This window comes from Castanea sativa, chromosome 5 (assembly GCF_040712315.1).
Source record: "Castanea sativa cultivar Marrone di Chiusa Pesio chromosome 5, ASM4071231v1".
NCBI lineage: Eukaryota > Viridiplantae > Streptophyta > Magnoliopsida > Fagales > Fagaceae > Castanea > Castanea sativa.
In genome coordinates this window covers 23,245,746-23,271,171 of record NC_134017.1, presented here as the reverse complement: position 1 = coordinate 23,271,171, position 25,426 = coordinate 23,245,746, and the positions used below count along the sequence as shown (strand labels likewise).

The window sequence follows — 25,426 nt, the reverse complement described above, 5'->3', positions numbered from 1 at the left end:
AAACTTCATGATCTGGTTTCTTGAAAAGTTTAGGGGAATTATCAATTTATGAAACCTCAAAGTTGGTGTAATAATAATAATAATAATAATAATAATAATAATAATTCAATGCAAAAATGAAGACAAATTAAATTAAACTTTTGACACATGAAGATTAGAATTATTATCATTTTAGCCCCTTAAGTTTGAATTATTTTTTATTTTATTCTGCTAAGTTTGATTTTTCCCCAAATGGTCATTTTGTCCTTCTTCTTGAATGATGTGGCCTTAAAGTGCCAAATAAACACCTGACACATGCTATTCCTAGTCATGTGACCATGTCACTCACTAATGGCAATATTGTCATTAATTATTAAATCGCTCAAATAAATAAGGAAAAACAATGTCATAGTTTAATTTTGGTTCCTTATCTTTCTATGATTTTGTTTTTCCTTCTTATTTATTTCAATGACTTAATAATTAATGACGATATTGTCATTAGTGAGTGACACGGTCATATGATTATACTAACTCTAGCTAATACTAGGCTTTAAAAAATTTTTGAAACAAAGTATGAAAAGAAAAATATAACTTAACTTTACATTATTTTTTTTTGTTTAATAAATTAAATAATCTTTGTTATTATATTATAAACATATTTAGAATTAAGTTTGTCTTCAATATTTCATTCTAAATGTGCCCCTCTAAGCAAAATCATGACTTTGCCATTAACCAAAATGACGTCGCTTAAAAGTTCATCAATAAAAATGGGATTATAATATAGTATAGCAAACCCAAGTTTTCGTCCTCAAGATCCCATTTTGAGATGGAGAAAATTTAGGACCACAACCTTTTGTGGTCACAACCTTTAAAATGAGAGAGTTATCACTTTATTTTTTTTATCTTTTGATAGAGTTTGACCCCTGTCCTTTAATTTGTTGGAATCATCCCATATATACAATACCCCTTCTCTATTACTAAATAAAGATTCGGTGTTTGGGACTTTGTAGAGGAGTTAACTAGCTCACGTTGCGTGACAGGTATGGGTGTTTGATTATTTTATATATATATATATATATATATATATATATATATATATATATATATATAATTATCTTTTTGTTTTTTGTTGATGGAAGCTTGTGTGTGGGGTTAGTGATTTTGTCGCATGATGGGATTATTGTAGGGCTGATGGTTGATTATTGCATAAATTATTGACTGATTTATGGGGTTAGGTAATTTGTTGTGTTGTGCAATTTTAAATATGTGATTGGTTAATAGTTTGAGCATATCTTGTCAACAGTGCTTTGTATGTCACTCGTCCACAATGCTTTTCACCATGTTGGGTTTGTTGTACATATAACATATGCAGTTCACCCACTTTTATTTCGTTGTGGTGTTTGTAAAAATTTATAAAAGAATTATTTTGTAAAAAACAAAATTCGGGGGGTGTGGGGGATAAAAACAGAAATATTGATAAGAGAGCTCGCGTGGGCTGCATTTTGAGGGTTCAAAGTTCGAACATTTGGAGACCAGAGAGGATCATTGAGGAGAGAAATAGAGAGAAAATATATCTTAAAAAAAAAAAAACATAATGTAAAAAAGAAAAGAAAAGAAAAGAAAAGTGAGTTCTGTGGAGGAAACAAAATAAATAAGCAGATTAGAAAACGAAGAAATATCCAGTTACTGTTTTTTTTATTCCCTCTTCAATTGAGAGAGAGAGAGAGAGAATTTTGATGAAAAATTTATACGAGGAACTCTTCCAAATTCATGACCAAAAAACCCATCCTATGAAATACCATAATTAATAGCTTCTTTTACAAAATGAGCCCATATGAGTTTTGTGGTAAATAGGAAATTTAAATATTTTAAACCAATAAGGATGCTAAAGCCACACAGAACAATACATATATAGTAGTAGACACCAGATAAAATCAAAGCAAGAAAATGAGATACGTCATGAGTAAAATTGAAGTTAATAAAAGAAACAGTTTGATAAGGATCCACAAACCTATTGGCTTCTTTGAAAGCAATGGAAAATATAGCTTTTCAAAACACCATTCTTTCAAATCACACCTTCTACCATTGTTGTAGAGATAGCAAAAATGCTTAGGCAAATTGCATTCTTACATACCTCCTAAGCTTACTTCCACCAAATAGGGATGGCCATGAAGGAGTGTGGGGCAAATATCTGGTCATGTTATGAGTTGGGGTAAAGCCTATAGAAAGGCTCCCTAGTACAATCATTGAAATATACAAAGAGGGCGTTTGGATACGGATTATTCGCGTTGCGTTTCCTTTGCTGCGTTTTCCTTTTTTTTTTCTTTTTTTTCTTTTTTCTAGGCACGCGTTTCAAGATGCAGAGGCTATTGTTTATGCACTGTGCATGAACAGTAGTCGCAATAGTGGACCAATTCAACCGTGAACAGTGCACTGTATAATGTTCATGGATCCACAAAATTCACTTTTCAGCAACTTTTTCATTAAAAATGGGTCTCACGGCATTATTTACATATTTAAAAATTATTTTGCTACAGTGTTTTCAGTTTTCAGTTTTCAGTTTCAGCAAAATAAGTTCTATCCAAACGGACCCAAAATGTACTTTTCGTTGATACTCTTTAATTTTTAATAGATTTTTTTTTTCTTCTTCTTCTTAAAGGAAAGAAAACAATGCTTTGAATCAAGTTGTAAGATAACGGCATATAAAATAAAAGTCTCCTTAAACTATTTGGCATAAACTCACTATGTAAGCTCCGTTTATTATTTTTGTTATTTTGCTTACAACAAGTGATTATATTTTAGACTTTAATATTTAATTAGGTATATTAGTATTTTAATTTAAAGTAGTCAAGGGCACTATTTTTTTCTTAGGATTTGCTACTCTGTATATATGTGCAATAAATATATATATATATAAATATATATATATATATATATATATATATATATATTTGTGTGTGTGTAAAATATTATACTCCAATATAAGGGGAACAAATATGAGGAATAAAATTTCTATATTGTTAATTTTAATTGTATGGTATCGATTATGGCCAATTTAAGTGTTGACTCCTATGTGTTTTATTTTTTAAAATTCTAATTTTTATTTACAAGTTATAACAAGTAGGGGAAATTAAAGAAAATTTGTACCTAGATTTTTTAATATGAGAGAGCTAACAATGTTACTAATCAATCTAATCCTATATATATATATATATATATATAGAGAGAGAGAGAGAGAGAGAGAGAGAGAGTTAAAACTTAGAAAAAGTTAATTAGCATTCAATTTTGCATCATGTGTTTAAATTTATTTGCGAATCACACCATAATTATCTACTTAAGTTTGTGTTATATGACCACTTAGTTTTTTAATCTTTGTGCCAAGTAAGTTAATGTGTGCAAAATACTAAGAATCTAATATTAATGAACTATAAAATAAAATAAATCAATCACATATACTCAATAAAAATCATCACATAACAAAGATCACTACACAACAAAGATCACCACACGTTCTATCTTATTAAAAATTAGTTAAAAAATGATCATACGTAGTATTAAATTTAGGTAAGAATTTTAATATGTGACAAATTATCTTTACTTTAAAAAATAATAATTTGACTAATTATTTGTATTTTTATGATAAAAATTGTGTTTAATTTTAAATGTATCTATATATATGCATGTGTTATATTTTTTTAAATAATTTGACTAATTGTTTATATTTCTATAATGGAAATTATGTTTAATTTTAAATGTATCTATACATTTTCATAAGCTACATACTAGTATATTGAAAAATTGAGGCCAAAAGAAAATCCAATTGAACCAAAACTAAATTTCAATTAGATTTTAATTGTGCACCACGTATTCCAAAATCTTTTATCAATTTTGATGCCAAATGTGGGGCCACAATAATAGCACTCACCTACATAGATAAGATCATCTCGTAATCACTCCATTAAACTCAATAAAAAACACAATTGGCATCTTTGCTAAATGAAAAAAAAAAAAAACAATAATTTCACTTTTAGAAATAATTACAACATGCTACTAATTCCGCAGCTTGAACCATTTTCTCCCTAGACCCCAAGCACTTTGTGCATGGGGAGGTGCAAATAAATGACTTTTTATTACACATATTGGTGCTGTATATCTTAATCTAATTATGGTCATTGAATAAATAAAATTATGCATCATATATACTATTATAATACATCATATATAGTATTATATTAAAGTTGAAACAAAATTAAAATTATAGTCAAATCCAAATTAGTTTCTAATTATAGTTTGATTTTATATCATATGTCCAATTTAATTTTCTTAAATTTGGTGCCAAACACAAAAGCTACATCGAATATTGCAATATTAACACACATTTAATCATTGTTTTGGGATTTTTTTTCTTTTAAACTTTTAAATATCTATAATCTTATACTTTTATTGTCTTCTTCTATTTCATGAGTAGGATGGCAGCATGAGGATGTATTAAAATATCAATTTTTTCTTTAAGTATTTTGATAAATAATTTTTAAAACTATTTTATAAAAGTTAAATTAAAAAATAATGCATTGATTAGTTTAATTTTGTATGAAATTGACTTCTTACTCATGATTGCTATTTCAAATATAATGCACCAAATTTTGCTCCACTTATAAATTAAAAAAAAAAAAAAATTCCTAATAGCCGTTTCTCCTACTTGCTTCTAACTTTTTGAGTGTTTGGTACCTCAAATTATGTCTTCATGAGCCTGAAGTCTTTCTAAACCAAAGGTTTTTTTTTTTTTTTTTGAGAAATAATAATATTTATTAAAACACATACGAGAGTATATATACTAGTGTTTTAAACCGATTTATAAGACATTACATAACTAGAGTATCATTATAAAGGGCCTTACTCTTAGAGCAACCACATCAGCTCATTCATTTTACACATCCATTTTTACACTAAAAACCTACTTTTTCTATTTTACACATTTATTTTTACAAAATACCCGCATCAGTTCATCTATTTTACACATTTTCTTAAATTTTTTATTATTTCCCTCAAATTTTTTATTATTTCCCAACCGTCCCCCCTTTAATACGCGCTCTCTGTCTCTCTCTCCCCATTTCTGAATAAACACTCTCTCTCTATACCCATCTCTCTACACTCTACCCATCTCTCGATCAGCCGCTCACCACTTGGCCTTGCTCCTAGGCCGCGCCACGGCAGCGCGGCCAGTCCATGCTGGTGCGGGAGACGGCCTAGGCTCCGATCAGGCTCCGCTCCAGTCAAGACCGACGAGCACAAGCTCCGATCTAGCCAAGGCCGACGAGCACGAGCTCCGATCCAGCCAAGGCCGACGAGCACGCGCTCCGATCCAGTCAAGACCGACGAGCTCGACCTCCGATCCAGTCAAGACCGACGAGCACGACCTCCGATCCAGTCAAGCAAGACCCACGAGCACCACCCACGACCTCCGATCAGGCAAGACCCACGAGCTTCGATCTGTGTATCTGTGTTTTTTTTTTTTTTTGAGCTAGTATATCTCTGTGTGCATCTGAGAAAAAAAGATGAGGAGAGCAGTTATTGAGTTTGTTGAGCACGGAGAAGAGAGAAAAAAAAAGGAGCGAACCATGAAATGATAAAATAATAAATGGACGAGCTACAGTAGCCGTGTATATTTACACGGTTACTGTAACTCGTGGGTGGATTTGCACAATTTTACAAAGTTTTGCACAACTGATGTGGGAGTTTTTTGAGCCAAAATGTGTAAATTTTGGATTATAGATGAGTATCCACCAACTGATGTGGATGCTCTTATATGATTTAATAATAAAGGATGAGTTGGAGAACGACCACAAAAGTGTTTTAACAGCCTCAAAAGGGTTTTTGTTTTTAGAAATTATTTATTTTATTTTAAACGTATCCATGTATATGAATGAATTACAAATTAGTTAAGTATGACTTACAAGACTCTTATAATGCCCTAAACTCCACTTTTAATATATAATATATTTAATGATTTCATATATTGGATATACTATAAGCATTTTATACAAACCACGCTTTCAATGCATAAAGCAATTTAATTGAGTCGAAACCAAAAGTCGCATGCAAAATTTGACTCAGAATATTCGATTTCAAAAAACTCCAAGCCAGCAAGGAATGTTCTTCCAAAGGTGTGCCTCCATGGAACATTATAAATGCATTAGGAAAATGAACAATAAGGCATATGTAAAGAGCTTCTCAAAATCAAATTAAGTATGGCTGTTCAAGCAATGTGTAGATTACCCATTATTGATTTTTCAAAAGAAGATTTGAAGCCAGGAACAAGTTCTTGGCTCTCCACACGCAACAAGGTCCAGAGTGCACTCGAAGAATATGGCTGCTTTGAGGCAGTGTATGACAAGATTATTTCTCTTGAACTTCACAATGAAATCTTTGGTAGTGCAAAAGAGTTATTGGATCTACCCACGGAGGTCAAAGCCAAAAGCTCTTCCGATATATCTTACTTTGGTTATACCGGGGAAGAACCCGATCGGCCTCTCTTTCAAAGCTTGGGAATCAACCATGCATCAACCCTCGAAGGACCTCAAAGTTTCACAAATCTAACTCAAACTTTCACAAATCAAATGTGGCCTGCGGGAAATAACCAGTTCTGGTAATTTGTGTCTACTTCTCCACTAAAAATTTTATATATTCATTTTGGAGCAAATCTAGGAATACACAAATTGTGGTTGATATAGAACTTTTTATTGTTTATTTTTCTTGATCTTTTCTGATATCTGTGTGTGCTATTTCTTCAGTGAAAATGCTCTCTCATACGCAAAACAAATTGTGGAGTTAGAGCAACTGGTGAAGAGAATGGTGTTTGACAGCTATGGTGTGAAGAAGTACTTAGATCCTCGTATTCAATTCTACAATCTTAGGTTTCTCAAATATAGAGTACCAGAGATGAATGAAGCAAACGTTGGTGTTGAGAATCATACGGACAAGACCTTCTTATCAATACTTCATCAAAATGAAGTGAATGGTTTGGAAGTAAAAACAAAGAATGGTGATTGGATCAAAATGGAGCTCTCACCTTCTTCTTTCGTGGTAATGGCAGGAGAAGTACTCTTGGTGTGTCACTATCATCTTTTTATAATTGCATGCAATATTTGATATACTATTATGCAAAAGGATTCAGTCATAATAAATTCAAAAATATTAGGGTTACTTATCGTTTACGTCATTGTGGTTTGAGTCTAACACAATTTAGTTTTTTTTAATCAATTATTAAATTTGACTCCTTAAAATTAAGATTCAAATGAAACAATTAAGTTTCCATTCAAATTAACAAAGGGAAATTATTTATGTACACTATTTCTAACATAGTTTACATTTTTCAATGTCAGGTATCCATATTTCCAAGAATTTCCACATTATACACATAATATATATATAGACACTGCTAGATGTCAAACAGATAAAGTTTTTTTTTTTTTTTTTAATTTCTACATTTTGATTCCGTAAGGATTTGTTTGAAATGAAATTGTTAAAGTTTTTTGCAGGACAGAACTTTACTGATTTTATTTTAATTCAAATATGGAGGGATAAATGTACTAATTGAAATTTTGTGAACTAAATTATGATAGGTTGGAAGGTAAATTCTAAATACCATTATATATGTTACATCGGCCTTTACCGATTTCAGACATTATTCTACTTATCATAGTTTTAGTAGTTCGTGAATCTATTCACTTAATTGAAATGTCACACGACTACAAAGCAACCCCTACCCGAAAAAGAAATGCTTTTGGATATGGCTTTTGATTATATCTTATGCAAAAGGATTCTGTTAGGGAAGAGTTCTTTAGATTAAGTCACAAGATATATCTGTTTAAATTTAGTTTTGACAGGAAATATTGATAGAACTATATATATATATATATATATATATATATATATATATATATATATATATATATATATATATATATATTGTAGTCAAGCTTTATTAAAACTCAAAAGTAACCATTGAGATTGAGAAAAGGTATTTCATGGGTTTCTTTGCTAGGCTTGGAGTAATGGCAGAATACATACCCCCTTTCATCGGGTAATCTTGAAAGGAACCAAAGCAAGGTACACTGTTGGACTATTTTCATTCCAAACTGGAATAATACAAACTCCAGAAGAGCTGGTTGATGATAAACATCCATTGAGGTTCAAGCCATTTGAATACTTCAAATTACTCCGATACCATTATGACCTGGATGATGCAAGGAAAGGCAATGAGAGTACTGTCAAAGCTTTATGTGGTGTTTGAGACCTCTTCTGATCAAAGTAAATTAGTAATCTATGCTTCATCAAGGATATGTGGTGTTTAAACTTTAAATAAGATTGCATTGACTAAAAAGTATGTAGGTCTTTTTCTATTCTGCTGGTAACATATTGTCTTATTATATTATACACATTGTTTGTTTCCATTGGTTTTATTGGAATGTAGTGTGAAGTCATTCTGTGCTAGTCAGCCTGTATGGCAAATGTGTCCTTATGTTGAAGGGAATTTTTTAGGTCAAATTTTACTCAACAGGTTTTGTATAAAGGATAATTATTGTTTTGCATTCCCAATGTGAAATACTTTATATATTGTTCACACTTTCACAATAAAGGTCCACATTTCATGCATGATATGAAAAATATAGACATGATGTAGTGAAAAAGAATACGAACACTATTGGAGGTAAAACAATCAATGCTCTTTTGTAAAATGAATTACAAAAAATCAAAATTTGACTCAGATTTTTATGTTGTGAATAAATTATTTTTAGAACCAACCCTAGGTATATAAGTCTTTGATGTATGGTCACTCTTTCCTAAGTTCATGTCTTTGATGTATGATAAAAGTACATGACAAACCTTAACCTAACTAAGCCAAAAAGTAAACTTGTGTGAATATTAAGAAACATGTTGTAATAGCCTATTGCATTTAGTCTGTCGAAATTGTATTTAGGGTATCTTAGTCCAAAGGAGATTAGTCTGTCCATTCTAAGCGGACTATATATATTACATCCCAAATCCAACCAATAGCACTACAAAAAAAGAGTCTACTAACGAGGCTCAAATGCCCTCACAAAAATTCAAATATCATCGCAAAAAGTTATTAGCGAGGGCATATGGCCCTCGAAGGCCGTCGTATTTGCTCTTGTTGCTAAAAGAGATTTTGTGACCATACCTTCGCAAATAGATAATTTACGAGGGCAATCCACCGTCGTTATTGAACAAATTTTCCCTCACAAATATATTACCAAACGACGAGAAAAGTCGACGACTTATTTTTAGCGAGGGGAAGCAGTCGTCGTTAATAACTATTTGTGAGGATCTTCATACCCTCACAATTAATTATTTGCGAATTTCAAATTGATGACATACTTTTTAGAGACAAATAGTGCCGTCGCTAAAATTTATTTGTGAGGGCTTTTGACCCCTCGCAATTAGTTAGAAATAATAGTGACAACGTTAAACTATCAGTTAAAACGTTTTTGCAAGAGGTTAAGTGGTATCACAATTCTATAAATTGCGAGGGACTTTGTCATCACTATAAAGTTATTTATAACCAAATTTTTATGTCAATGATAATATTTTAAATATTTTACTATTTATTTATTTATAATTTATTTTATATCATTTTTGTTTAACTATCCTGTTACAATAGTACAATGATTACTAAAAATTGATCCATTAAAACGTAAAAATTCTTATAAGTTCAAACTTTAAAATATATAATATACAAAGAAATCCTGAAATTAAACTATGATATAAAAATATTGTTTTAAACAACTAGAATTATGAAAAGATCTATATTAGTTTTCCTCTAAGTCACTCTCCAAGTTGCTTTCGACCTCCATGTTATTGTTTGAGTTGTCCTCTTCATCCCTGCTAGTACCATCCTTAAAATAAAAAAAAAAAAACATTAAACATGAGTTAAAATGAAACAATTAAAGTGAATTTGTATTTCTATCAATGCTTTAATAAATAAGTATACATATTACTATATCAAAGATAATCATATAATATATCATAAACAACAGTAATATATATATATATATATATATATATATATATATTTTAACAATAATAATAACTTAATTTGATTACTTAAACCACTATCAAAATTAAATATAAATTAAAATAATATAACAATTGTGAAAAATGTAAACTACAAATAATGGTTAGAGAGAGTGCAAGAGAGATAGAGAGAATTTATGACATGTATTTCATTCATACTCACCCCTCATTCTCCATCCATCTATTTATCCACCATCTTTTTCCAAAAGAGTGTAGGAATGAAGGAAGGACCATTCTGTCAAATGAGAAGCACAATTAGAATTTTCAAGATATAAATCATTTGTACATGCACAAGTTTTATGAAAATGATAGTACTCTTTAATCTAAGATGCATTGAATCATTTACCTATTAGGTTAGCTGCCTCACTTGTTTGCAATAACCACTATTTTATCTATGGTTTTTCTTTAATAATTATTCACTAATTATGCAATACCTCCCTCCCCCAAAAACTTCTCTTAAGTGCAATTTATCCTAAGAATGGATCATTCAAATTGGTGCTTGTATTGGACAAATGAACTTCCACTTATTTTTTAGTTTCTTTTCATCTAATATTCAGAAATTTGACCAAATTCTCACAAAAAGTTCAATCTTAGTCACTATACACATCTTTATTTAATTAATATAGACCAACCCAAACCACAATTAGATGATTTTTTTTTAATTTATTTGCAAAAATATAGTGTTAAACCCAAAAAAAAAAAGTTAGCATATAGATATAGCTCTGTCATATTCATGTTTAGCACCATCCTAAAGCCATTAACTAATTAGTGTCCACAAATCTCTTTATTTATTTATTTTTGACTCTCTGGGCAATTTTTACAAGCACTTGGCATGCATACTCTGCCTCTATGGAAACAAAAAAAAAGACATTAGCAAAAGAAAAAGGCAAGTCCAAGTTGGTTACTAAGATGAAACATAGAACCAAAAGTAGTATGGTATTATAGTAAAGAGTAACAAACAAAGAGGGGTTGATAAGGTTACCTAGATGAAGAAAGATTATTGAGTTCGGCAATGGCAACCTCGTGGGTTCTTAGTTCTTTGATGAGGCCCACTCCGATGCTATACAAGCCTATTATTAGACTAATATATTAAATTAGTAGAACGGTAGAGTGCCGATCAATGGTAACATAGGCTTGTCCATGGGTTAAATAAGAAAAGAAAATGGAGCATAATAAAAAATAACTTACAAAATTCACAAAATATTCTACATTTATAGTTTCAAATATGGAACCAATTTTAGAAAGCTATAAGCAAACTCTACCTCATTGAATTCAACACTCCCACACAACTTATCATCCAATTTGTACCTTGAGTTGTGATCATATAGAATTGAAACTATCTTAAAATCACCTTGGTTCTTCAAAAGCACCATAAGAGAGAGCCTTCAATCATAGTCCACATCAACTCCTCTTTGCTTCAAGAATTCTTTGGCCTCTGCAATGTCCTGTGCAAAAAGAATTTACAATGGTTATGCAAACCAAAACTTCCTAGAATAGATTTAACCCAATACAAGTGCCATTCCACTTAATATATTGCACAAATATAATAGGAGAAAATTAAGGGTAGAGTGACAAAGAACACAAAACAAAACAAAAGAGCTTATACAGGGGTGAAAATGCTGAGTTGTGCACATTGGATAATGATAAAAATCCAAATTTCCAAATTTTATTTTTCAAATATTACAATTATAAGAGCATTATAATGGACCAAGAAACTAAGACTACACAAAATAGTTAAATCCATCACCAAATACACGTAGCATTAGAGATATATTCCTTCGAACAACACATTTTTCAAATCTTGATCTGGACAAACATTAGGATTAAACTCAAAACACTGGAAACACTTTGATTAGTTTTCAAACTAGAAATCCTAACGATCACTTTGTTGCCTTATACTCGACCAAAATCCTAACAATGTTAGAGATCCACAGTTTAAAGTAATGTAAAATCCTAAACTTGACACACTTATGTTCCACAACATAGTGATCCAACACGCTTTAGAGTCACTTATAAGTCAGTAAGTAAACCAATTAAGTATTAGGGAAACATAAAGGAACAAAAACCAGGGCAACATAACAGTATTAGGGAAACATCAGCCAATACAAAAAGAGAAAATGCTAAATACTATTTAAATGGAAAAAATGATTTTGTTGATGAGGATTGTAACTTATTCTGTGCCATGTGATTCTGTAAACAAAAAAGAGTTTGACATTATAGATAAAATTAAATAGGTAGGTTAAATTAGATCAAATTGTTTGCTAAGTAAAAGCTAGAAATTAACAATTAGAAGACATTTAAGATTCTAATGCATATTACTTATAAAAAAAAATTCTAATGCAAATCTTCCACAGTTCCACTAATTAAGCTAGCTCTTGACACATGCAGTGTATATACACAAATAAAAATTTCCTAAGACAATCAAAGAAAAAAACAACTAGCCAATTACAAGAGAGAGAATGAGATCTAATTCTAGGAAGGGGAGAGGAAAAAGAGTACTAGAAGTGAAGAATAGTGGAAAGGTTGTTACCAAAATTTTAAATTTTCATAATAAAATAACCATAATTATTTAAGTTAAATAGAAAAAATCATCATTGAAAACAATATAAGGGTTTTCTTAATATATAATGGAATTATATCATAGTAAATACTATTAACACATTGGTATCCACACTGCCGACCATGATTTGTTTAACCAGTCCAAAGAAAAGAACATGATTGGAAAGTATGCCTTGAATTTTATGGTCTGATAATCACAGCATCGGCATTCAAAGCAAAGCGTATTCAAATACAACAAGACTCTCTAGGAACTTAATATCCATTGGTGGGGACTGTATAAATTGAAAGTCAAGTACATACAGTTTAGTCCTACCTTTTGAACAATTGCAACCACAAAGAAATTTGGGAGAAGGCACATTAGATTTCTTTTTCCAACGGTCTGGACGGTCTTAATGAATTTCGAAATCCAATTCATCAAAGATATTTCAGATAATATGCCCAAAGAAGGGTGGAAATCAAATAACTATATAAATGACCAAAAAAAATTAAAATTAAAAAAAAAAAAAAAAAACCGTTAGAAAGAAAAGAAGAAGAACTTACAATCAGTGTGGGTTTGAGAGATGATCTAATGAAGAAGATCAGATCGGTGGCAGTGGGTGGTGGCTGAGGTGAGAGAAAGTAGATCTATGGCGGCAGTGGCTACAGCTAGGGCAATGGCGGCGGCTAGGGCTAGGGAGGTGGCTAGGGGCGATGGAGATGTGAGAGAGAGAGCTCCGCATGGTGAAAATGAAAATGGGTTAGAGAAAAAAAAAAAAAAAAAGTTGGATGTGAAATGAAAAATGGGTTTTTAACTTTTAATAGCTTGAGAAGTGGGAGCCGAATGAAAAGAAGGGAAAACAAAATTAAAGAAAAAAGTTTTGGGGGAAAAAAAGGTGGGAAATGAAGAATAGGGGGAAATTTTATGAGGCAACGAAAAATTTGGGGGGAAGCATATAGCAACGTTTTATGGAACATGTCTATGCAACACATAAATTAATTAATAAAATAAAAATGAAATAAATTAGATACAATTCACACATTTGAATAGTTGGTCAAAAATAGATAATAAAAAATAATAATTATCTTAAGTCACATGTTAAAAGAAAAATATGTAATCACCACAGTGAGCTAAGAACAATATGTAATCCCCACAATGAGCTAAATCATATACAATAAATTAAAAATTTTAAATTTAAGAGCTCTTGGCATTTGATTTGGGGAGAACTCGTTTCATAATAGGTCTACTATTAAACTACCCAATAACTTATTATTGAATTCATATTTTGAAAATCCAACTGATGGATTACATGTTCTCTATGGTCTTAACATGCATGCTAATTTTTGTACCAATCGGATGTAATTTACCATTTAATCTATAAAGTCATGTTTTTATGCCTTATTTTAAACTACAAAAACTTAAATTTAAACAATTGATTGATGACATGGCTATTAATCTTTGATCACCTTGAAATTTTGTAAGCATAAAAAATATATGAAAATAATGTAATGTAACGGTAGATTTGTCAAAATTCACATCGAATTAAGAAATCTAGGGTTTGTATCAAGTTACACCTAATGTAACTCAAAAAAATGTTACACCTCCCAATAACTTATTAATGATTTCATATTTTGCAAATCCAACCATTGGATTACAAGTTGTATATGTTCTTAACATGCATGTCAATTTTCATGTCAATCGGATATAATTTACCATTTGATCTATAAACTCGTCTTTTATGCATTATTTTAAACTACTAAAACTTGAATTTAGACAATTGATTGATGACATCACTATTGATATTTGATCACCTTGAAATTTTGTAAGCATGAAAAATATACGAAGATAATGTAATCTAATGGTAGATATGTCAAAATTCACATCGAATTAAGAAATATAGAGTTTGGTTCAAATTACACCTGACGTAATTTTAAAACATGTTACACTACCCAATAACTTATTATTGAATTTATATTTTGAAAATCCAACCGTTGGATTACATGTTCTATACAGTCTTAACATGCATGCCAAGTTTCATGCCAAATGAATATAATTTATCATTTGATTTTTAAACTCATCTTTTATGCATTATTTTTAACTACTAAAACTTAAATCTAGGCAATTGATTGCTGACATGGTTATTAATCTTTGATCACCTTGAAATTTTGTAAGCATGAAAATATCCGAAGATAGTGTAATCTAACGGTATATTTGTCAAAATTCATATCGAATTAAGAAATATAGGATTGAGTTCAAGTTACACCTAATGTAACTCCAAAAAATGTTACACCATCCAGTAACTTATTATTGGATTCATATTTTGGAAATCCGATCGTTGGATTACATGTTCAATATGTTCTTAACATGTATGCCAATTTTCATGTCAATCGGATGTAATTTACCATTTGTTTAATAAACTCATCTTTCATACATTATTTTAAATTACAAAAACTTGAATTTAAACAATTGATTGATGACATGCTTATTAATCTTTTATAACCTTGAAATTTTGTAGCTATGAAAAATATATGAAGATAATATAATCTAATGGTAAATTTGTCAAAATTCACATTGAATTAAGAAATATAAGGTTGGGTACAAGTTACACCTGACATAACTCTAAAAAATATTACACCAGTCAATAATTTATTATTGACTTCATATTTTGATCATCAACCGTTGGATTATATGTTCTATATGGTCTTAAAATGCATGCCAATCGGATGTAATTTACCATTTGATCTATAAACTCATATTTTATGCATTATTTTAAACTACTAAAATTTGAATCTAGACAGTTGATCAATGATATGGCTATTAATCTTTGATCACCTTGAAATTTTGTAAGCAAGAAAAATATATGAAGATAATGTAATCTAATGGTAGATTTGTCTAAATTCACATCGAATTAAGAAATATAGGGCTGGGTTCAAGTTACACTTGATGTAACTCTAAAAAATATTACACCACCCAATAACTTATTACTGAATTCATATTTTGAAAATCCAACCGTTGGATTACATGTTCTATATGGTCTTAACATGCGTGACAATTTTTATGCCAATTGGATGTAATTTACTATTTGATCTATAAACTCATGTTTTATGCATTATTTTAAACTATTAAAACTTGAGTGTAGACAATTGATTGATGACATCACTATTGATATTTGATCTGCTTGAAATTTTGTAAGCATGAAAAATATAGAAAATAATATAATTTAATGGTAGATTTGTCAAAATTCACATCGAATTAAGAAATACAAGGTTGGGTTCAAGTTACACCTGTTATAATTCCAAAAAATGTTACACCACCCAATAACTTATTATTGAATTCATATTTTGAAAATCCAACCATTGGCTTACATGTTCTATATGGTCTTAATATGCATGCCAATTGTCATGCCAATCGGATGTAATTTACCATTTGCTCTATAAACTCATCTTTTATGCAATATTTTAAACTACTAAAACTTGAATCTAGACAATTGAATGATGACATGACTATTGATCTTTGATCACCTTGAAATTTTGTAAGCATGAAAAATATATGAAGATGATGTACTCTAACGGTAGATTTGTCAAAATTTCCAACGAATTAAGAAATATAGGTTTGGGTTCAAGTTACACCTGATGTAATTCTAAAAACTGTTACACCAACCAATAACTTATTATTGAATTCATATTTTGAAAATCCAACCGTTAAATTATATGCTTTATATGTTCTTAACATGCATGTTAATTTTCATGCCAATCGGATGTAATTTACCATTTGATCTATAATCTTATCTTTTATGCATTATTTTAAATTACAAAAACTTGAATTTAATCAATTGATTGATAACGTGACAATTAATTTTTGATCACCTTGAAATTTTATAAGCATGAAAAATATATGAAAATAATGTAATCTAACGATAGATTTTTCGAAGTTCACATCAAATTAAGAAAAGAGAGTTGGGTTCAAGTTACACAAGTTGTAGCTTTAAAAAAATGTTGCATCACCCAATAACTTATTATTGAATTCATATTTTGAAAATCCAACCATTAGATTATATGTTCTATATGTTCTTAACATACATGTCAATTTTCATGCCAATCGGATGTAATTTACCATTTGATTTATGAACTCATCTTTTATGCATTATTTTAATGGGAATAAATTTTTATTCACTTGAGAGAGAGAGAGAGAGAGAGAGAGAGAGAGAGAGTACAAAAGGCTGAAATTCTTGAGTTTTAGGCTACCATTTTGAAGTTGAAAGTGCTATCATTTTTTTTATGGGTACAATTATTTAGAAAATAAGGGCAGACCTTTCTTAAGACTGTAAACAAAAGGTTCATTTAAAGAATACAAAATGCTATATGTTTATGTTTTTCTTTTTATTTTTCTTTGAATTTTAGAATAACTTTTATCTCTAAAAAAAATTAATATTTTATTGATTTTTTGCGAAGGTCAATCGTGGCCCTCGCAAATAATTTAGTATTAGTAAGGGCATATTTTTAACCCATACAAAAAATAAACTTTTTGCCAGGAATTTTTACTGTCCCTCGGAAATAATTTGGTGGGAACATTTCCCTCCAAAAATTTTGACATTTTAATGATTATTTGTGAAGGTCGATCCTAGCCCTCACAAATAATTTAGTATTAGTGACGGTTTTCTTTTAACTGTCACAAATAATACACTTTTTGCGAGAGATTTTTAATTGTCCCTCGCAAATAATATGGAGGGAAAATTTCCCTCCAAAATATTAGTATTTGTGACGGCTAGAACACATAATTGCGACAGCTTTTTTTCTTGGTCACAAATATTTCACATTTTATCAAGTATTTACGAGGGCTTTATTTTGCCATCACAAATAAGATTTTTTGAGAGGGCTTTTTGGGTCCGTCAAAAATTCTTGGTCGCTAATAGGCATTTTTTTTGTAGTGTAGGCTAGACACATGACAATGGCCACACTTATAAAGCTTTCACCCTACAAGCATGCAAGGCATACTTAAAGAGTAGTACTATCCTCAAATAATTAATATGAAAAAAAAAAAGAAATTCAATTATTATTGATAATTTAATATCCAAAGTCTCCAAAGGATTAATCAAAATAAAGTCCAATTCTCAATTGCTATGCTAAACAAGAAGAAATCACTAAATACTAAAATCCAATCTAATTTCAAAAAAAAAAAAAAATCCTAAACTCCTCTCAGCACACACTCTAGCAAAAACCCAACCTATTAGGAAGCTTTGATGAGTTGGTTTCTTTAAGCCCTTACAATATTTGAAAGTGTTCCCAGATTATTTTTTTAAGGCCTAATTAGGCTTAAGTGTACTTTAGGAAAATATTTAGGTATTCCTGGAGTATAGTGAAATGGTACTTCCTCTTCTCATATTCGTGATGGACCACACTATGAATTTAATGAGTAGACTTTAATTACCATGAATGTGAAAGTGGGGAGCATCATTCATCGTGCACCGAAAGCACCTAAGAATTACTCGTACTATACCACTATTAGGCGCATTATCATTAGTGTATTGTGCATTGTGTTATCACGGTACATTTTATCTTGGCATGTTATGAATCCAGGCTAGAGCATATGTGAAGGCTCCCCATGTATAGTCATTGAGATATACAAAAATACATTTTCCCCTCCTTACACAACTATTTTTTTAAATTGATAAATATTTAGGGAAAAAAATAAAGGTGAAGAAAAAACCGTACTGAACCATGTAGTAAAATGACAGTGAGATCTATTGTGATATATTTAATGAACTCCTGTTTTTTATAGAGTGATATATTGATTGATTTCAAGATTTGCATTTACAATATTTATAAAACTTTGAATTAAACAATTAAGCATTTCTACAAACCACTTTTTTACTGCGTGGAGCAATTAATCTAGTCTCAACAAAAAGTCACTTGCAACATTTTACTCACAATATTCGATTTCATAAACTTCCAAGACAACAAGAAATGTTCTTCCAAAAAGGAGTATGGATGCAATTATTTCCCAGCCTAATTTTTTATTGTTATGATACCATCAAGTTTGTTGAGTTATGACACAGTGTCTCAATGGAACCTTATATATACATAAGGAACAATAATGTCTATGTCAACCGTTCCTCAACATCGAAATTTAAAAAATTATGGCTGTTCAATCATTATTCAAATTACCTATTATTGATTTTTCAATAGAAAATTTGAAGCCAGGAACAAGTTCTTGGCTTTCCACACGTAACAAAGTTCAGAGTGCACTCGAAGAATATGGCTGCTTCGAGGCAGTGTATGGCAAGCTTTCAATTGAACTTCACAATGCAGTGTTCGGTGCTGCAAAAGAGTTGTTGGATCTGCCTGTAGATATCAAAGCCAAAACCAGTTCCGATCAATTTTACTTTGGTTATATAGGGGAACAACCCGATAGACCTCTCTTTCAAAGAGTGGGCATTGACAATGCATCAACTCTGGAAGGACCACAACATCTCACAACTCTAACTCAAAGTTTCACAAATGACAAATCTAATGTGGCCTACCGGAAATAACCATTTCTGGTAATTTTTGTGAAGACATATGTGAATCATGTTAGGAACATATGTCAATTTTATGTAATTGGCTAATCCTTTGACAAAACGTATTTTACTTGTATTTGGGTAGATCTATGATGTGTTTAATACTTCAAGAAACAGGGTTTCAAGTTCAAGTGTTAAAGCCATGCAAGTCTGTCCAAGAAACAAGTGAAGAAGTGCTGATTCATTAAATGTCGATAACTTCTCAATAGCTCTCGACAGCTAGGCTATCTATCGAGACTTTTCAGCTTTTCTTTATCGCAATCTCGATAGCTACTTCGATCGATCGAGAAACCTTCTAGATGCTCGATAGCTCTCGATAGCTCACAACAAGTCTCAACAAATAGGTATCTATTCAGAATTACGAAAATCAATTTTTCAGATCTGATTTTTGGCCCATGCTTATGTATTTGTGTAGAGTTTCTTTTCTCACAACCCTAGACATATATAAGGCTTATTTTAAAGGCCGTCATAGATAAGAATACAAGGAGAACACATGCAAAAGGTGACCGAAGCTTTATTCTCTCTGAAAGAAGCTACTGCGTCTTTGCGCCTTAGGGTTTTGTAACCAAGTGCTTCTTGATCTTTATCGGTTGAAGAACAGAAGAACTTTGCAGCCAACATTCTTCTTCTTTAAGTTAGTGAGTGAGTCACGTACTGAGATTCGTGCAAAGGAGTAAGTCACGTACTGGAATCTGTGCATCAAAAGGTGGCATTCATATATTAAAGAGTTCAGAGGTTCTAAAGCGATAGAAGATTTCTACTGTAAGTTCATCTACGGGGATTGTAGAGTTTAGGGACAAAAGTTTTGTACTAGATCTGAAACTTCTCTTTACTATAGTGGATTGCTTTTCGAGAAGGTTTCCCCTCAGGTTTTTTACTGTGAAAGTAATTTGTTTCATGATTTTCCTGGGTCATTATAATTTGTCTTATTTACTTTTCCGCTACATATGATTTTGACATGATATTGATGTTTGTTTATTTTAACAAGTTTTATACATAATAAATCTAATTAACAATTTGGGTTTAAAACTTGTTAATTCTATCAACCGGAGTTTATATTTCCCAACAAGTAGTATCAGAGCGGGTACACTCTGATTGGATTAATTTCCTGAGTGTAATCCTTGACTCCCATTGTCATGGATCGTGGACAAACTCTTTTGATTCCTCCTTTATTTGATGGCACTAATTATGCATACTGGAAAGTTCGTATGAAAGTTTTTTTGTAGGCTCTAAGTGAATAGGTGTGGCAAGTTGTTGAAGTTGGCTAGATTAAGCCAAAGGAAGCGCCAATGGATTGGGATGAAGCAACAATCATAGTGGCAAATTTCAATAGGCATTGAATGCTTTATTTTGTAGGGTGGCCAATGAGGAATTCAAGAAAATATCATCCACAGAAGTTGCCAAGGAAGCATGGATCATTCTTGAGACCACCTATGAAGGTACCAAGGCAATAAAGACTATGAAATTTCAACGACTCACTAGTAGTTTTGAAGAAATAAGGATGGAGGAGGATGAGACCTTTGATGAGTTCTATGCTAAACTCAAGGATATTGTGAATTCTACCTTTAACCTTGGAGAATCTATAGTATAATTCAAAATTTTTAGGAAAATCCTCAAGTCCTTACTTGAAAGATTTTATGCCAAGATCACTACTATTGAAGAAGTGAAGGACATTGATCAAATCCCTTTGACTGAGCTTGTAGGGAACCTTCAAACCTATGAGATGGATTAGGTTTAATGGGAAAAGGTGAGAAGAGTAGAAACTTTGCTCTTAAGGGTATAGAAGAGGAGATTGAGGACTCTGAAGATAAAGATGAAAGTGAAGATGATAATGAGGATGATGATCTAACCTTCATAACTGATGAGATTATCAAGGTTCTTCAATTTAGGAAAAAGGATAAGGACAAACCTCCTAAGAAACCTAAATCCTTTAAGAAGGGCAAGAATGAGAAACCCCTATCCAGTGCCATGAGTGCAAAGGTTTTGGTCATATAAGGATAGAGTGCCCAAACTATCTTATAAAAGAAAAGATCAAGAATTCAAAAGATAAAGGGTTAATTGCTATTTGGAGTGATACTGAAAATAACTCTTTAGATGAGTTTGTGGATGAATGTGGTCACTTTATGGTCTTTGCTGCCACAACCGATAAGGTGATTGTGGAGAGTACTAGTGACAGTGAGGAATCTTCTTATGATGAAGTACCTAAGAAGATGACCCTTCAGCAAGCCTATGATAAGGTATGCACTAAATTCATAAAATCTGAAAAGACTTCTCATCTTTGTAGAAAAGAGCTCAATGAGGCAAAAACTGAAAAAGCTGATCTATTAGTCAAATTAGATGAGACTACAAGGTTGGTTAAGACTTTTGTTGTGGAGAACACCTCATTAGAAGAGAAAGTCAAGAATCTTGAGATAGAACTTAGTCAAGCTAGAACTCAAATAGAGAGGATGTCTAGTGCAAAGCTTGATGAGGTCTTGAGTGCTCAAAAGTCTAGTTCTGATAATACTGACTTAGGATATGCTGTCTCCTCCAACCCCTCCTCTTCCATGAATTCTGGATTAAGGACTGTTTTTGTGCCCCAATCTGAGAAAGGCGATAAAGGTATGAAATCCAAAACTAATTTGGCTAATTCTAAATTCTTTGTTAAGTCTCATCTTTGTCACCATTGTGGTGTTTCTGAACACATTCGTCCTAATTGTTTTAAGTTGTATCCTCAAAAGTAAATGTCCAAACGGTCACAGGTTTCCTCACAAGGACCTACACCTTTGTTTAGAGAGTTATTAAAAACTTTGAACTTTTTAACTTAATTTCAGGAGAATTATAATTCTTCTTTATCCTTTAGTAGACATACTAGGACAACAACCTTTTTATCTTCATGGCCATAGACTCATGCTGTGTGGGTGAGAAAGGAGCCTAAGACTTAATTGTCTTTTCTGTTTGTCCTTTGCTTTAATTCTTTCTATCTAAAGTAGGAGTTTCTTTGCTTGATTTTTTATCTGCTTTTGGAATCATGCTTTCATGCATATGCATCTTTCTTTCATGCCTTTATGTTGTCTAGCTGTTTTTATTTGGTTGTTTAGTCTTTATTTTGTTTGTTTTTCAAAATAAAAATTGAAAAATCAGAAAAATACAAAAACAGTGTATGTTTGTGTACATTGGTACTTGTGTACCTTGAATGGCCAATGAAACAAAGTTTTTTAAACTTTGTATCTTTTGTAACTTAAATGAGCATCTCTATGCACAACTAAGCAAGTGAGCTTTGTGACTCATGTTTGTGATGAGTAAGGTTAAGTAATCTCTTGTACTTAATACTCGTATCACTCTTTCTGACAGAAATGACTAAAAAATCCTAAGAGAAAGGCATAAATTACCATCTCACTATTGTTGCCCACCAATCATGAAATGGCATCTGTATGCTTCGGCATAGCAAAAGTACAATGTCAAAAAACTTAACATAATTGGGTATTTCTTTTCTCTCTCTCTTATATGCCCATGCATGATATGCTTAATAAAAGAAAATATGCAAAGAAAATAAAAGCAAAAAGATCAAAATGTTTTGTATATGATTGCAAGCGTGTATTCTAAGAGATGTGAGAGTTATAGGATATACCTCGAATGTGATAGTCTCCATCAAACAATTATGATTGTGTGTGAGTTAAAGTGATTTTCTCATATCTCAAATCGTCGTAACATGTTGACACTTATGCAATCTTGCGATGTTTTTCACACACAACACACAATATTCTTTGCTACTCTTGATACATGTGTAGGTACAATGTGATTTGGCCATCACAAGGAATACTTGTGTTAATGTATACTCACTAAACTGTCTTAACTTGTTTTTTGAAATATAAAATTGATTAGACTTGTTTAGTGTGTATGTGTGTTTTATATCTAAATGCTTGACATTTTTCTTGATTGAAAGATGTTTTTGAGAGCTTAAAATGTTGTTTGATCGATCATTTGACTATAATTATCCTTCATGTGATATGACTTTTAATTGAGTTATAAAATAAAAATTATAAAACTATATATATATATATATATTTTGAGAAATTTAAAACTATATTTAAATGTGTTGTATGCTGGATTCCTAAACCTTAGTATTTTAGGACTATATACTTTCTTTACCAACCAGATCACAATTTCTCTTTAGTTAAATTTCATTGTTTCAATTTAATTTTGTCTTTTGGATTGCTAATCAACACCGTTTCCTACGGATTCAACCTTGGACTTGCTGAGTAATTAGTTTACAACAGTCATGTGCTTGGAGCATTACTGAAGTCCCAACAACAACAATAAAAGATATTTTTCCTAAAAAAAAAGACAATAAAAGATATTAGTAGACCATTAAAGTATGAAAATTAATTAAAAAACAAGGGCAGCTCCAGGATTTTTGTCTAGGGAAGTCAATAAGGATTAAATTGACGCACAAGTCCACCAAATTTTTTTTTTTTTGAGGAAAATCGTGTTCATAAGGTTGGCATGGTTTTTTTTTGTAAATAATATCTTCTTAGTTCATCTCGATCATTAGGATGATAAAATGAAATATTTTTCCGTAGCCCAGGGTCCGAAGGAAGATTGTTCACATCAACAAAACCATGCTTAGAAGTGAATCTTGAGTAAAAAATGAATCTTGAGCAAGATATGAATCTTTGGTAGAAGATGAATCTTGTGGCTTACAGAGTTTTCTTATTACAAATTTATCTAAAGTACTTGCAAAAGAACAAAAAATAAACTATAAGTTCATTTGACATATTTTTTTTCTAATACAATAAATATATTAATTATTTTTGTTAAGTGATTATTTTTTTCTAATACAATAAATATATTAATTATCAATAAAGAAACTCAAACTCAAGTACTCAACAACGATACAAACACTATAAAGTAATAAAAGTAATAAGTTTTATAAGTCTATAACCCATTAACCACCACATCACACACACATGGTCAGACTTTAGAGACTCAAAACTCAAGTTGAGTTACTTAACAACAAATATCAGAAGCTCAGAATTCTTAATGCCATAGCTCCCACACACACACCGTCCAAGATTCAAAAACTAAAAAAAAAATCAAAAAATCGAAAGATAACCCCACACACACATACGGTGATTCACTCATACAGATTTAGTGAAATAGCATATCAAAACACTATAAACACGCTCTCACAGTGAAAGAAAGAGAGAGCTGAAAAACCAGATCAAGCGACGGCAGAAGGTAGAACAAGCGGCGGCGGTGGCGGCAGATTAGGGACAGTCAGGCGGCGACAGATTTTGTGTGTGTGAAGCAAAGGCAGCCTTTTTCCTTTGGGTTTGGAGAGTGAAGAAGGATAATAAGAGAATTTGGAGATTAGGCAGCAATAAATTCTTAGGTTTTAGATGACCCTTTTTTTATGATTTTACAAATTTTGATTATTGGGATTTTTATTTTTGAAATTAAAGACCAATTTTTTTTTTCTGGAGCTTAAGTTGGGCTTTAAAAAATAAAGGGGTCAAGTTCATAGTGAGGGTGTGCAAATTTGTATTGTAGGGGGTTCAAAATAAATTTGTAAAAATTATATATATATATATATATATATATATATAATTTTCAAGTCAAAGGATTCATTTGAACCCCTGACTATAACGTACCGCCGCCCCCGTTAAAAAATAATTTAAAAAAAAAAGTAAAAAACAAAAAAACATTCGGTATAAACTAGTGGCTTCCACTTTGAGAAGGAGAACCCCATAACTCCGTCGGATCTCTACCTTGTTTATCCTTTTTCACAGGTGTTCGTGGGCCGGAATGAACTGTTGATCAACTACAACTCAGTTTTCAATTGACATTCATGATTACTTTAAAATCAATCTTCAACCAATAGAAAGAAACCATTTTTTCACATGATTATAAAGTGAATGCTTTTAAAATTATCTTTACAATGAATAAATTAACGCGAGTTTCAATCTTAAGTGATTTCCTTGAATTGGCTTCATCTACGTTCATTAATTTCCTATAAAATTAATGTAATCTTGTTAGTCTTTATCTTTTAGTGTTGATAAATAATGGTCAAATTGTGAGTTTTGCTGTATCTTAGAGTTGTAATTGGAGATCAAGTTGAAGAATCAAGAGGCTACTCAAGATGAAATCTATGTAACCTTGACTCCAATCTTGATTCCTTCCAATCAATTGAGCCTTAACCAGCTAAAAGTGAAGTTTCTGTAACCTTGACTCCAAGCTCAATTTCATCCTCGATCGACCGAGCTATCTTTATAGCAACC

The 25,426-nt window shown here is 31.2% G+C and overlaps 1 protein-coding gene across 1 annotated transcript; it reads left to right on the top strand.

The window, feature by feature from the left end:
- Positions 1–6,224: 6,224 nt before the first annotated feature.
- Positions 6,225–8,546, top strand: LOC142633727 (putative 2-oxoglutarate-dependent dioxygenase AOP1). Its single transcript, XM_075807975.1, has 3 exons — positions 6,225–6,625; positions 6,771–7,086; positions 8,024–8,546. Exons 1-3 carry the CDS (start codon positions 6,228–6,230, stop codon positions 8,270–8,272), a joined length of 963 nt encoding a protein of 320 aa, XP_075664090.1. The 5' UTR covers positions 6,225–6,227; the 3' UTR covers positions 8,273–8,546.
- Positions 8,547–25,426: the final 16,880 nt, after the last annotated feature.

Coding starts and splice junctions, on each gene's coding strand:
- LOC142633727 (XM_075807975.1), top strand. CDS start 6,228: ATGGCTGTTCAAGCAATGTGTAGATTACCCATTATTGATTTTTCAAAA. Junction 6,626..6,770: donor GCGGGAAATAACCAGTTCTG/GTAATTTGTGTC, acceptor CTATTTCTTCAG/TGAAAATGCTCTCTCATACG. Junction 7,087..8,023: donor TGGCAGGAGAAGTACTCTTG/GTGTGTCACTAT, acceptor TTTCTTTGCTAG/GCTTGGAGTAATGGCAGAAT.